Source organism: Tachypleus tridentatus, chromosome 11 (assembly GCF_004210375.1).
Source record: "Tachypleus tridentatus isolate NWPU-2018 chromosome 11, ASM421037v1, whole genome shotgun sequence".
In the NCBI taxonomy this organism is placed as follows: Eukaryota; Metazoa; Arthropoda; class Merostomata; order Xiphosura; family Limulidae; genus Tachypleus; species Tachypleus tridentatus.
In genome coordinates, this window is record NC_134835.1 from 6,847,564 (window position 1) to 6,863,642 (window position 16,079).

General features: G+C 32.8%; 1 protein-coding gene across 1 annotated transcript; it reads left to right on the forward strand.

Moving 5' to 3' along the window:
- Nucleotides 1-2,126: 2,126 nt before the first annotated feature.
- On the forward strand, nt 2,127-7,648 carry LOC143231417 (uncharacterized). Its single transcript, XM_076465951.1, has 3 exons — nt 2,127-2,498; nt 4,522-4,692; nt 6,351-7,648. The coding sequence occupies exons 2-3, from the start codon at nt 4,523-4,525 to the stop codon at nt 6,769-6,771; spliced, it is 591 nt and encodes a 196-aa protein (XP_076322066.1). The 5' UTR covers nt 2,127-2,498; nt 4,522; the 3' UTR covers nt 6,772-7,648.
- Nucleotides 7,649-16,079: the final 8,431 nt, after the last annotated feature.

The following is a 16,079-nucleotide window of genomic DNA, read 5'->3' on the forward strand; positions in this document are numbered from 1 at the left end:
TGTGCTCTAGGGTAGCATATTCTAGCTCTTTTCTCTCTATTTACCTAACAGAATATTCTATCTGTATGCTGTGTTAAGGAATCACCTATAAAATATAACCTTTTAAGTTCATAATCTATATCCTTCTGTATTCCTTCCCTCCAATAGTACCTGGTTTACATAAGCTAAGGGTTGAAATGTCTTCCTCAACAGAATAGGATCTGTAGAATTAAATTCATTACTTTTAACCATAATACTATCTTTTTATATACACGAAAATCAGAATAAAGCAAACGTCTAGGTAAATATCACTTATGGTTCATATACCTTAAAATCTGAATAAGTAAACATTACTTAAAGTCCATATACATTAAAACTAGAAATATCATTGACGGTTTACATACATTAAAAGCAAAGGTAAAAATCCAGGTAAATATCTCTCATAGTTTATATACCTTAAAATCTGAATCAGTAAATATCAGTCATAGTTCATATACATTAAAACTAGAATTAGGTAACTATCATTCATGGTTCATATAAATTAAAACCAGAATAAGGTAAATATCATTCATGGTTCATATATATTAAAACCAGAATAAGGTAAAAGTCAAGGTAAATATGACTCCTAGTTCATATATTAAACCAGAATAAGGTAAAAGTCTAAGTTAATATCACTCCTAGTTTATATACATTGAAACCAGAATAGGATAAAAGTGTAGGTAAGTGTCATTTCTAGTTCACATACATTAAAAGTCAGAATATGGTAAAAGTAAAGGTGGTTATCACTCATAGCTCATATATTATTATGTTATATTCAATTACGCATGTATTATAAATTTGTTTCTTTTTTTTTCACAGAAATATGGCCATGTAAGCCCATTTACACTTGAAGAGCGTATTGTGACAAGTACGTGGGTACATGAGCGCAAGAATACTGGTGGTGACACCCTGGATACATAAGATATATGGATGGGTAGGGACTTACGGGCCACCCTGCAGATAACGAAAATATTAAAATTGACGCATATTTATTTGTGTCGTTCTTTCATGTACTGTATCATCAAAAATAATTGTTTATTAACTTCAAAAGGATATTACTTACTTAATTTTTTTTTTTTCTCACCTACCACATAAAAGTACTTGAAAATCAACGTTATTAATAAGCAGAAGAAACTGGAAAGACAAGCTGTAACGCGTTTGTGTATATACAAATCACGTCACCTGGAGAATGTATGTGAAGTTCGGTTTTAGTTATTTATTTATTCCAGTGAATTATACAATTTCTTGTTGAAACACTGTTTTTAAAACCGGTTTTTACATCATCACTAGTTACTTTTCTGAGCTGCACAAGTTTGTATAAAGAAAACACTGAAGCAACTACGTATATATTTATCAGTTTGAAAATGTCCATAGAAGATACAAATAAGTATTTGAGAGGAAATTAAGAAAGCATACTAATTGTTCTAAATATTAAAAAAATAATAATTATTTGTACAAGAATAATATAATGTTTAGAGTTATAAAATTGCTTCTACAGACTATTTTTATTACAAAATGAACAAAGAAATAATTAATTTTAAGGTTTCTTAAACAGTCAATGAAATCATAACTTTCCTTCGTCAATTGTGCTTTTGTGAAAGAAGCCTATTTTTAAACAGAGTGCTCAAATTACAAGTATGTTTCTAAGTCATATGAGAAATGAAGCTACTACTCTACTCATTAGGCTTAGTTAATCACTGATAAAAGACATCAAGTGTGAAGTAGAATCTATCTTGAAGTGAAATCGTGTTGGCTTGTTCCAATCATTTCCGCCACTTCTTGTTTTATCACCTCTGGGAAGTTTCCCGTCGTGACTTAGGTTTTTGTTTCTTGTAAAGAACTAATTACGGACTAAATATCTTAAGAGCAAAATTTAGAATATCGTTAAAAATAAGGACATGACCTATTGGCCAAGGTACAGCAGGAAAGTCATTGGTTAGGTTTTAGAGTGTTTTTTAATCATTAACAAGTATACAACACAGTCTATCCTATAGAAATAAAAGGCTTGATGTATGGGACCATCTAAAAAGTGTACAGGGTTGAAAACATACATGTATTTGAAATCACAGACTTACACATTTTCAAGAAGAAACATTGCATATTTCGAATCCATAAGTGTCATGCATCCTTAGCAGATTTTGTAGTCAAGGAAACGGCACTTAATGATAATTTTGAAATGATTTTAATGGCACAGTTTCTTTTAGGTAAACCACCTACTTTTGCTTTCTCGTCGTTCTTCGTTAAAGTAGGTAATTGTTGGTGACCCGTAAGACCACGTAAGAAGTGAAGACCGAGTTAAAATATACACAAGTAGGGGAAAAGTTGATGTTTCACCTTAAGGTCAAATTATTTATAGATATAATTTTCAGAAGATATAAGAACTCTTCAACTTCTAAGTTATCTTTGTTCTGTCATTGTTAGCGGACTGCTTGTTCATCCGGTGCGCTTAACAGTGGTGTTGACTTACAGTTATAAGATAGGTAAGATACATAGTAGTGCAAGCAGTAAAGCTGAGAAATTATAAAATCAAAATTCACTTAAAAACGCAAAAATAATTTTGAAAAATTATGTCATACTGAGTTAAGTGTATACCTGTTCTAATCAGTTAGACAAATGACCGTTCTTTGTGATTTATTACTATTCAGAAAACTGACGAACATAATTCGTGAATTTTGTTATATGAATGAAGAAATAAGGAGAGTTTACAGTCTTGGGTTTGAAGTAGAGGGTATAAAGACAGGATGTAATTAATGCAAATCAGACAAAGTAAAGAAGAAGTCATGATATTTATGCATTTATTTCAAATAGAAAAAAAATATTAAACACGCACAATTCTTGTGTCTAGAATTAACGAACAAGTTGTGCTATTCGTATTCTTAAAAGAATTGAACATTGAAAAATCACTGTTTGTATATGTGTAACTTAAGGTGTTTATAGAAGTAGTAGGTGGATAAACAGAAATAAAATATGGAAAAATTCGAAGTAGAACAGATTAATAGAAGCATATTAAACATGTGTGTTCATAAAAAGTCGATTAAGGGACAGTCAGAATGCTTATGAAAATGGAATATCTAAATTAAAGAAGAACAGCGTGTTTATATAAATGGATGAATAGAGGGACAGGTAGAAGGTTTTTATAAATGGTACTGCTAAATAGAGGGGTCGTCAGAATTTTTAAATATAAATGGACGAATAGAAGAATAGTCTGAGTGTTTATATAAATAGAAGATGTATCGATAGGATATTAACATTAGTAGTCGCTATAAAGTACTAAGTTTAATTAATAATATTTAATATGAATAGATACAACATACTGTAAAATTCCAACTAAGAGTTGGAACGTCACGTGAGGACAACTGGATATATCATAGTTATGTTCTGCGAAAAGAAGAAAATAGCTTTACCAAAACCATAAAAACATTAAATAACCTACGTTTTGCACCGCTTTGAAATATTTATTTATTATAATCTCAGACTAAAAATGTGGAAGTCAAATCTTTATTAAAATTTGCTTAACGTAGTTGCCTTGATGGTGTTCATTCTTTAAAATTAAATGTTATATTTTAACTTTAGATCATAAAACGATTGCTTGTAAACTAACATTTCTAAATTACCATCATTAACTCCAAAAAGGTATTTAATTATTAATTTTAAATGGTTTGATAGTGACGAATAGTTTTTGTGAAACTTATCTCTCACACGCACACTTTTATCAAACTTTTTATTTTGTTTCTAATTAGATATTATTACTTCGGGTTTTAGAATATTTATAGTTCAGTTACAATATTTAACATATTATTTCATTACTGTAAGATAAGTCTGGCTCATTTTAAACAACGTGTGATTTAAGCTGACAGTGTTTTTTGTATTTTACTTCAAGTTTTGAAACATCAAGGTTTGGATTGATGACAAGAGCTTTATTTCCTTTCTCATTCGATAAACAAGATCCTAAACAAGCAATACTTTATTTGTCGTTTAAATAGCCCCAGCATGGCCATGTTGGTTAAGGCGCTTGACTAGTAATCCAAGCGTCGCGAGTTCGAATCCACGTTGCACCAAACATGATCGCCCTTTCAGTCGTGGGGGCGTTATAATGTGACGGTGAAATCCATTATACGTTAGTAAAAGAGTAGCCCAAGAGTTGGCGGTGGGTGGTGATGACTAGCTGCCTTCTCTCTAGTCTTACTCTGCTAAATTAGGGACGGCTAGCGCAGATAACCCTCATGTAGCTTTGCGCGAAATTCAAAAACAAACAAAAAAACAATCGTTTAAATGAGTATCAAGAAATGATAAAAATATTTTTTGTTGCTCAGAATATATGGCCACTATTTATTTACAAAACGATAGCTATCACAAGAAAACCAGTACCATAAACAACCAGCAGTTATCTGACATCTGGTATTACGTAAGAATTCTTTCTTCAACAGTAATCTTTATTGTTCGTTTTTATCCATAAATTTTGTTTTGAACAATATCTCTTTTGTTTCTTTTTTATTGTTTTAGAATGAGGAGAAAGATTTTGTTGACCGTTTTTTTAGTGGGTGTTATCCTGGCCAGTACGACACTAATTCCTGTTGCTGGGGGACTATTGAAACTGAAGAAACTTCTTCTGCTGGGGTCTCTTCTGAAACCCCCAAAGAAGATCATTCTGCCAATTCCAATCCCCATTCCTGAGTAAGAAAGTTTTCCAACTGACTATAGATTTAATAACAAACAAAAACTGAAACCACTTGTGCTCATATGTTTTAAAAATATCTTATATTTAATGAAGCTATTAATCGATTATGATAGTTTAGTAATGGACTTAACAAATTAAGTTAAGCAGTTTGTTTGTTTTAGAACTTGTTTGTAGAGGTACACAGAGGAGTATGTGTGTGTCGTCTACCTTCATCTCTCGCTCTTAGATTAGAGGGAAGGCAAGTTGTCAACAGCAACTATCGCTAACCTTTGAGCTACTCTTGTCTGAGCGAATAGTGTTGATTTGACAGTCGCTCTCAGATGTGAGCTACGGTGTGGACAGTGACGGAATGCAAACCATAAATATTATGATTTACAATTCAGACACGTTAACCAATAGGGTACGGCGGTACTATTAAAATATGATGCACAGCTTTTGCTGATTAGTTCATACAGTTGTTTAAATAGAAAAACATTTTCTGAAATTATAATAACCAAAATTATATTGTAAATATACCCACATTCAAAAACCTCCTACAAAGTACTTTATTACACAAAGAGTAAGTTCGTGTATAAACCACAACCTTCAACAGGAAATGATAATTCTAAAAATCAAAACAAATTAACTTATCTTCATATGTAATAATACAGGTTATCAAGCCATGCATGGCCAAGTGGTTAAGGCACTCGACTCGTAATCTGAAGGTTGCAGGTTTGAATCTCTGTCACACCAAAGGTGCTCGCCTTTTCCATCGTGGGGGCGTTATAATATGACAGTCAAAAGTAGTCCAAAATTGGCGGTGGGTGGTAATGACTAGCTGCCTTCTCTCTGGCCTTACACTGCTAAATTAGGGACGGCTAGGGTAGATAGCTCTCGTATAGCTTTGCGCAAAATTAAAAACAAATCAGATTATCAAACGTATTTTGGTAATTATCTTTCTTATCTGTAACATAATAAACCGTCATTCCGTTTGTTTTTTTTCTTTTATCCACTTTATGATGTGAGGATAAGTTAGTAATACAAAGGACACCTAATAAATTAAAGAGAAGACAACTAGTCAAAAGTACCCATCGCAACTATAATTAAATAGTGGGTTTCAGTTTCGTTTGTTTTTGTAGCAGCGCGATGTGAATCATGGACTGTCGTATTCACAGTAGCCCAGTTTAGACACTAGACCATGCCTAGTGATAAAGTTACATACGGTATTAACGCCCACGCTAACGAAACGTGATCTGTGCGTTCAAGTTGATATCATTTCTTATTGTAATGTAATATCACAAAATAACGATATTTAGATGATACTTCTTTTTATATTAAACAAGAAGGTTTGTCAGCTGCTAAATAACAAGTGTGTGATTTAAATATTTTATTATTACAGTATATGACTGGTAAAATAATATGATATAATTTGTTATATATATATATTCTTGTACTGTTTTACAACTTAATTGTAATCTACTGAGAATGTTGCAGGTCGATTAAAGTTATTGTAGTATACTGTTACAGACCATGTCTCTGTTTTGTAAATTATTATCAATAATCGTAATTTGGTTAAAATATTCAATACAAATATTTTCCAGTTACATTTTTTATTAGGAAAGAGACTTCGTTGTGCTTTTGGTAACTTCATTGATCTTTGTATTTGTCCCTCTAGGTTGAAAACTGGATACGACAGCAGCTATGGTGGGGGTGGTTATGGTATGATGAGCGGTTTTGGCGGGGGTGGTTTCGGTGGGGGTGGTTATGGTATGATGAGCGGTTTTGGCGGGGGTGGTTTCGGTGGAGGTGGTTATGGTATGATGAGCGGTTTTGGCGGAGGTGGTTTCGGTGGAGGTGGATTTGGCGGGGGTGGTTTCGGTGGAGGTGGTTATGGTATGATGAGTGGTTTTGGCGGAGGTGGTTTCGGTGGAGGTGGATTTGGCGGAGGTTTTGGTGGCGGTGGCTATGGAATGATGAACGGTTTTGGAGGTGGAGGGTATGGAATGTCAGGAGGATTCAGCGGCGGAATTGGAGGTTTTGGAGGCGGAAGTAGTGGTGGTGGATACGGGATGATGATGGGCGGAGGGTACGATTAACAGTAGATTTAATTATTAACTTATCATTATTCAATCAGTATTGTAACATGGATATTAGATGTGAGCTCTTATGGTAGAGTAACCTTCATTCAAGCCGATAAGGAAAGAGCTACAACTAACATGTTGTAGTATGTAATGGAAGTTTTACTTATTTCATTTTCATTTATCAAATACTCGTATTATATTGTTGTTGTTTACATACGTAGGCCTACTCGTGTAAAGTATGTAACTAAATAAAGTATACTGTCCAAACGTTTTTATCCAAAATCGATGGCACCGTTATGATATATGAAAATCATTTCGAAAATGTAGAAGCACTTATAAGTTTATGAATAATTCACCTGTCCAGCATTTAAAGAAGTAAACCACACTCAGCAATACCAAGCTGTATTTTATTTTGTAGACATGAGATCTATCCGAAAGCCTTATATATATGTATATATATATGTGACATTATTTTCAAACATGAGGAAGCGCATGTCTAGAAATCAGAGTTGTACGAAAGAAAGAGAGAAAAACTAAGATAAAGATATAAACATATTTAATCACCTCAAGTGCCGAATATTTTCTTTGAGAGCAGCTGTTATAAGGAATTTAATAAATCAGCATTTAAGCAACAAGACTGTTTAGGCTCATATATACGTTTCTAATTTCGTTACATAACTTGGTTAACTAAACACAACTCACAGATTTTATTATTTATAAAGGTAAAAATTATAATATCGTTGAGACGTAACACTTGTGTAGCTGTTGGTGTCTCCATTCTATGTTCTTGTAAGCAGTATAACAATAATTTGAAAATCTGCAAAGAATAAACTAGAACATCCTTGATGAAATTGGGTTTACATTAAACAGAAGCAAGTTAGAATATTTCAATTAAAGAAAACAGCGATAAGATAGAGATAATCGACTTAACAAATTTCATATTCATATCACGAAATAATAATTTAAATAATAATAGTTTTAAACAAAGCATTGATGGATTGTTATTTTTTTCTCCTTTAAAATGAAGAAAAATAAGGAGAAAATAATCATAGAGCAAGAAAGTTCAAAAGCAATAAATGTTGAAAATATGAGATATTGTTTACTTAGTTTTGTAAAAGCAAGTTAACACTTAACAATATAAAAAAACAACATAATGATTAGAACAAGGCAATGTAAACACCACAGAATGAAAAACTTGAGCAGAAAATTTGGTTTAAATGTGGTTTATTTTAGTATTTTGTTTTACTTATGTGTAGTTTTTATCTCGATGCTTTGCTTTAAAGTTTCTAGTGTTGTTATTTCATCAGAATCAATAGTTTTTCTACATCAAGATTTAATACTAAGATATTTAACTATTAATTTGCACTTAGTGGTCACATTATTAGGCACACTTACTCTTTGATGAAAATAGCCAAACAGAAAATCATGTGGCTAAAACTTAATCTGTAAAGCATGAAGACATGGTCAAGAAGTTCAGTTGTTGTTCGACCAAACATTAGAATGGGGAAGATGCGTGATCTAAGCGACTTTGATCATCGAATGATCATTGGTGCCAGATGTGGTGGTTCTAGCATCTCAGAAATTGCTCATTTCCTGAGATTTTCGCGCACTACAGTCCCTAGAGTTTACAGAGAATGGTGAGAAAAACATTCACTAAGCGACAGTTCTGTGGGTGAAAACACATTTTTAATGGGAGAAGTCAGAGGAGAATGGCCAGACTCGTTAAGATTACAGGAAGGCCATAAATACTCAAATAACCCCTCTTTACAACAGTGGCGTGCATAAGGGCATCTCTGAACGCACAACGTGTCGAACCTTGAAGCGAATGGACTACAGCAACAGAAGACCACACCAGGTTCCACTCCTGTCAGCAAATAACAGGAAGATGAGGCTACACTGGACACAGGATCACCAAACTAGATGATTGAATATTGGAAAAAAGTGACTGTATGACTATGTTACTAAAATTTAACTTCTATTTATCAAAGTGAAAAGGTCCAGCATGGACAGGTGATTAAGGCACTTGACTCGTAATCCGGTGGTCGCGGGTTCGAATTGTCGTCACACCAAACATGCTCGCCCTTTCAGCCTCGGGGACGTTATAAAGTGACGGTCAATCTCACTATTCGTTGGTAAAAGAGCAGCCCAAAAGTTGGCGGTGGATGGTGATGACTAGCCTTACATCTAGTCTTACATTGCAAAATTAGGGACGGCTAGCGCAGGTAGCCCTCATGTAGCTTTGCGCAAAATTCAAAACAAACCAAACCAAAATTAAAAAAATACCTCATGTTTTGTAAAAAAGGAAACGATATAGTCATAATGAACACGAAGGAATACACCCAAAAAATGAAGAACATCGTATCAGACACGAACAAATTTAAACCAATACACACAAATCCAACAAAGACACACGAGACGCAACTGAACAAATTGCTACTACAAATGAAAAAAGCCAACACAATTTCACTTTATTCCTACCTACGTAAAACCGACTCACGCACACCACAAATATACGGCATCCCCAAACCTCATAAACCAGATTGTCCATTACGACCAATAATGTCCACATATGAATCGTTTAATTACAATCTTGGTAAATACATAGCATGGGCATTCTCCAAATATGTAACATCAGCCAGCTCATTCATCAAAGACTCTTTTAATTTCAAGTCTAATCTAAATCAACTTAATCATAAAGCCTTAATGGCCAGTTTCGATGTTATATCTTTCTTTACAGAAGTTCCAACCACTGAAACCTGCAAGATAGCCTTAGAACTCTATATCTGAGACCCTAACCCAACTATAGACATTCCCAGTAACCAATTAGCAACCCTCATAGAATTCACCACGATAAAGACAAACTTCATGTTCAACAACCACAACTATATACAAACAAATGGCTTAAGCATGGGCAACCCAGTATCACCAGTTCTAGCCAATATTTTTATGACACAAGTTGAAACACAAGCAATTAACACATCATTACATCCATCACTATACTGGTACAGACATGTAGATGACACGGTTGCGGGATTCAAATCTACAGAACACACACTTAATTTTTTCAATCACATTAACTCTATACATCCCTACATTAACTTCACATGTGAACAGGAAGAAAGCAATCAAATATCATTTCTTAACCTCAAAAGTACAAGAACCGACACACAATTCAAAACAGAAATCCACCGAAATATCACCCATACTGGACTATACATTCCTTGGAACTCAGCACATAAAACAAAACAAACACTCAACATACTAAGAAACCAAATAAACACAGCCATAAAACTATGCTCACCAGATAAAATTTATAATGAATTAGACAAAATAAAACAATACTTCGTCAACATCAATAAGTTTCCTCCACAAACCGTAGAAAACATTATACACACACAGCTAGACAGAAAGCAAAATCAACCAACAAAAGTAAATATATCTCACGAATCAAAAAATCACGAAACCATATACTGCTGTATACCATATATTCCTGACATCAGCAGACAAATAACCAACATTTGGCAAAAACTAGTAACAAAATATGACATTCCAGTTAACATCAAATTTATTAAAAAACCAGGCACAAAACTGAGGTCTATACTATGTAAAAACTGCACTGACAAACACCACACCAACATTATTTACAAAATACAATGTGATAACTGCCACGACTTCTATATTAGAGAAACAAGTAGAAAAATGGAAACCAGATTCAAAGAACATAAAAAGTCACCTTCACACGTTTTCGAACACTGCAAGTCAAATAAACACAACATAACCATAGAAAACACTCAAATACTAAATAAAGAAACAAACATAAACAAACGCAAAATTAAAGAAGCCTTACTTATACAACAACAAAAACCCAAAATAAACCAATATAAAGGAACGTCTTTATACCTATATTAATATAATAAAATAAATAAAATTATATATTCAAACATCTAACACCGTCCTCTACATTCCGACACTCAGTTACACAACCCATTTCAAACATGTGGTCAGCTTCCGGTCAGTTACCTCTTTCTTTGTGAACCTGACGATGACGAAGAAGGTCGAAACGTTGTTTGCTCTTCCATGTAAAATATTTTCTCAACCCAAACGAGCCGTTTTTGCATATATATTTCTCTACAAGTGGGTTTTCTCGACATCACTGGTTAGGCCTAAATACCCATTTTTAGGCATCTGTTAGAATTTATATTAAGGTGTAAAAGTCTGTAGGAATATACAGCTTCCAGGTGAGCTGGCATGACTATCTAACACATAGTTTTTTTAATTACCTAGTATTTGCAAGTAGATAAATTTTGTTTATTTCGTTTTCAAAATCGTACCGAAGTATGCATGTAAGCCTATAAAATGTGCAGTACATAATAATCTAACAATACGAACTTACTATGAAGACACTTAAACTGTAGAACGTTTGAGTCTAATCTATATATTACATTCTAAGTGTGGATATTGCCTGGGAAATAAGTAATAAATTATTAGAATTTATGACATTTCTAATAGTTTGAAAAAAAAAAGTTTATACCATTCCTAATTATAGCGTGATATATCTTTATACGGCTGAACATAGTTCATTCTTGTTCTATAGTAATATAAGTGACTATAGAACCAATCAGATCAGAATTTACGAATTTAAACGAGAAAGGTCAAGTTGCTTAAAGTTAAAAAACAAACTCTTTCCATATTGTATGTATCATTGTTGTAGGATCTCAGAGATTAGTCTCAGCTTTACTCTCCAATTAGCTTTTGTGATGAATATTGATATCTGAAACCTGAACGACATAACGCCAAAAATATGACCAGGTCAGAAACTTCAAGATTCAGTCATAAACACGATCATTTTACAACCTCTGACCAGATATCTCCACTAATGTAACAACAATTTTAACAAACTAACACTACTATAGGTAAAAATACAATGTTATGTGGCATATCAAACTTTTACTCAAAGTTGTGTCTTGTAATTTGTATAAAGATATACATTTTGTATATTAAAACAAACTAAGCACTAGATCACTATATACTAGCTGGGATTAAACAAGATAAATAAGAGTTCATTTTACCAACTGATACGAATCTACTCATGACGTTTATGGTGTTTTCCTGTATCACTGTGTCAAGTCTGGTCAAGAAATCTGCAAACGTTTAAGGTGCAAATGTGAAATGATACTTATATGAAAATGTATCTCTTTCAGGACACACACTTCGTTTAATATAACAAAGGTCTGAAAGAATAGCTTATCGAAGTTTTTTAGCTTTTTCTTTTATCACAAGTGGTCTTTGTCTTGTGGCTTTTGGGTTAAAGGAGAGATGTAATTTATACATGGGGCGTTTCCAGCTATTTGAAAGATGGTCAACCATAGTATTCCAAAGTTTGAGGTACAATACGTGAAGATTTTTGGGCTCTCCTAAATCTACATCAATTCAGTCTTATTACACACTAAATCGATGAAAAGAAAATCGCTTTAAATTTGCTTACTAGACCTATATATTTTATTTTTTTACAAGGGAAGATACAGACAACGTTTATTAATAAAGACGATTCTGTTGCAGACAGATAACTGTTTAGAAATAAGAAAACGTATTGAAGAAACACTTAAAAGTTTTCTTGTCTAAGTAGACAGTTTTCTAAACAATGGTTGTATAAAGTAAAGTCAGTCTCCAGAATAATTTACCTCCTTGTTCTATGTCTTGCAGCTAACTTTAACTTTTGTTATCACGTATGTGGTGGAATGATACACAAACAAGGTTATTATACAATTCACTTCTGTTCACCCGGTGTCGTACAGTGCCTTTGAAATAAATGGAACCATGTGAAACGTTAACGTATTACGTTCCAAAAGAGAAATATATATTATTATAAATGCTTGAGAAAACAAAGTATTGACATTACCAGGAAAAGTTACTGCCACTCATGCGTTTTTATGTTCGCGCAAAGAAAAAAAACAACACAATGAGATTTATCATAAAATCGATAAAGTAAAAATAATCATTCAGAAATCAAACCTATTCCCAGTTTTTAGCAAAGTGAGCTCTCAAACTTGTAAATGAGACACTTAGGGGGCCTTCAAACTGAACAATAACACTTTAGAAAAAGCAAAATTCTATTAATTAATCATATGTTGACAAAAGGTATTTGTTTATTTGTTTGAAATGAAGCACAAAGCTACATAGTAGTCTATCTGTACTGTGCCTAACACGGGTATTGAAACCTGGGTTCGAGGGTTGTCAAACCGAAAACATACTGCTTTGCCACTGGGGGCAGACGAAAGGTCATTAATCAATAATGTTTAATGTAGTAATAAAAATAATAGCTTCACTTATATCATACACTTTAGTTTATTCGGGGTAACAACTATTTACTTTTTGTTGTTTTTAATTGCATCTATTAGCATCTAATTTAAGAAAACTATTGATCTAAAACAGTGTTTTTACTTCATGACCATCAGACTGTGCAATTATATCATAAAAATAAGCAGGAATATGCTGGCTGAAAAAACAAACAAACACTTGTATAGTGAAAAAAATAACTTTCTATTATACATCCATTAAATTGAAGAAAGTGTCGTTCTAATACACATCTATTATATTGAAAAAATAACATTCTCGTATACATCTATTTTACTGAAAAAATAACGTTCTATTATACATCTATTCTACTGAAAAAATAACGTTCTATTATACATCTATTCTACTGAAAAAATAACATTCTAGTATACATCTATTCTTCTGAAAAAATAACGTTCTATTATACATCTATTTTACTGAAAAAATAACGTTCTATTATACATCTATTCTACTGAAAAAATAACGTTCTGTTATACATCTATTTTACTGAAAAAATAACGTTCTATTATACATCTATTCTACTGAAAAAATAACGTTCTAGTATAATCTATCGTATTGAAGAAAGTAACGTTCTATTATACATCTATTGTATATCTATTATATATCCGTTGTGTTGAAAAGAATAACGTTCTATTATACATCTATTGCACATCTATTATATATCTGTTCTACTAGTTATATAGTGTCTTAACATTTTATTTGATACGTAGTAATTATTTAAGTACGACTGTAAGCTGTGACTTGTGAAGAACGTAATATTAGGTTGTAATCGTTAAAGGACGACAAGTAGTAACTGTTGAAGAACATAACGAGAAGTAGTAATCATTGAATTAGTAAAGTAAGTAGTAACTTGTAGAGAACATACCGATAAGTAGTAATCATTGATGAAGGACAGTTTAGTAGTGACTCGTGGAAAATATAATGATAACTTGTAGTCATTAAAGTAAACAGTAAGTAGCGAATTGTGGAGAACATACTCATTAGTAGTAATCAGTGAAGTAGGACAGTAAGAAATGACTTGTGGAGAACATACTCATTAGTAGTAATCATTGAAGTAGGACAGTAAAAGGTGATTTGTGAAGAAGCTCATAACGATATGTAGTAATCAACAGTAAGTAGTAACTTCTTGGAGAACATAATGATAAGTAGTAATCACGGAAGTAGGACAGTAATTTGTAACTCTTCAAAAAGAACATAACGAAAAATAGTAATCAGTGAAGTTGGACACTAAGAAATGACTTGTGGATAACATAATGATAAGTAGTAATCATTGAAGACTGTTGGTTGGGTTTGTTTAGTTTGATTTTCGGGCATAGCTACTCGAGGGCTATCTGTCCTAACAGTTCCTAATTCAGCAGTGTAAATAAAACTAGAGGGTAGGTAGTCCTAACCGCTCTTTGCCAAATCATGGGATACTCTTTTTCCAACGAAATGTGTGAATGACCGTAACATTATAACGCCGACATGACTGAAAGGGCGAGCATTTTTGGTGTGACAGGGATTCCAACTCATGCCACTCAGATTACTAGTCGAGTGCCTTAACCACCTGGCCATGCCATGCCTTATTGAACATAAAGATAAGTTATAAATAAGTAGGATAGTATGTAGTTGATTTGTGCGAAATTCCAAAACAAAAAAAAACAAAACAGTATGTAGTTGCTGTTGAAGAAGAACATAACAATTAATATTAATAATCATTGAAGTAGGACAGTAAGTAGTGACTTTTGGAGAACATAACAATAAGTAGCAATCATTGAAGTTGGAAAATACGTCGTGACTTGTGAAGAAGACCATAACGATAAATAGTAATGATTGAAGTATAATAGTAAGTAATGACTGTAAAAATAACATAATGATACACAGTATTGTTTGAGTAGGACAGTACGTAGCGACTCTAGAAGTAACACTGGACCTAGACAGTAGAGTTAAATGGCGATACAATATAAGGTATTTCATGTTTCTGCTCATTTTTCCTATATAAATACACTCTAGTAGAACACATCCACGTGTATATTGATGAATTTGTTCATGTCTATTTCATATGTATGTTTTAATCTTCTGTTTCTATATTTTACACATATTATATACGTACAAATTCTATAATGTTTAGAAAAGTCTTGCCTAAGTATGTCCCAGTTTTCCCTCTCATGTTGAATGGAATAAATATATCATAAGTTAACTGATTCATTTCATTAATATTCTAGTGACGTTCTATATAAGTGATATTTAAAATCTATAAGTTCTATTTAACTTTAATTGTCATGCAGCTTGGAAAAGATTTAACTGACTTTCCAAAGGAATGGATTGTGGAAAACTGGTTTATACGTGCTTTAGTAACCCACGTTGTACAACCATTTACAGGTGGTTTAGTTACCCAAGTTGTACAACCGATTTATAGGTAGGCACTCTATTAACACTCTATTAACACAAGTTGTACAAACTAATTTTGTATGATTTGATAATCCTAGTTGTACAACCAATGTACAGATACTTTATTAACCCAATTTGTACAACCGATTTATACGTGATTTAGTAACCCACGTTGTATAGCTTATTTATAGGTACTTTATAAACCTACGTTGTACAAACGATTTACAGATACTTTAATAACCCAAGTTATGCAACCATTTATAGGTGCTTTTGTAATACAAGTTGTACTAAAGATTTATAGTAACTTTAGTAACTTAAGTTGTACAACCAGAGAGTCAGTATCAAACGCTATTATGCAGAGTGATAAGGTTATACATCACAGTGGTTAGAAGGTCATCATGACCGAACGATACTTCCGTTTTTATGTCATATTGTATCCTCAAGGAACGGAACCCAATTCTTCGACATACCTCTAAGATGCTAGTGGATGCCCTACCCTGGTAAACTAAAAGAGGTCTAACAGTTAAAGGCGGAACGCATGGCAATAAGGCTCTTAAAAGTGTGTTTTCGTTTCAATGTTAGACCCCTATGTATTTATA

Coding starts and splice junctions, on each gene's coding strand:
- LOC143231417 (XM_076465951.1), top strand. CDS start 4,523: ATGAGGAGAAAGATTTTGTTGACCGTTTTTTTAGTGGGTGTTATCCTG. Junction 4,693..6,350: donor ATTCCAATCCCCATTCCTGA/GTAAGAAAGTTT, acceptor TTGTCCCTCTAG/GTTGAAAACTGGATACGACA.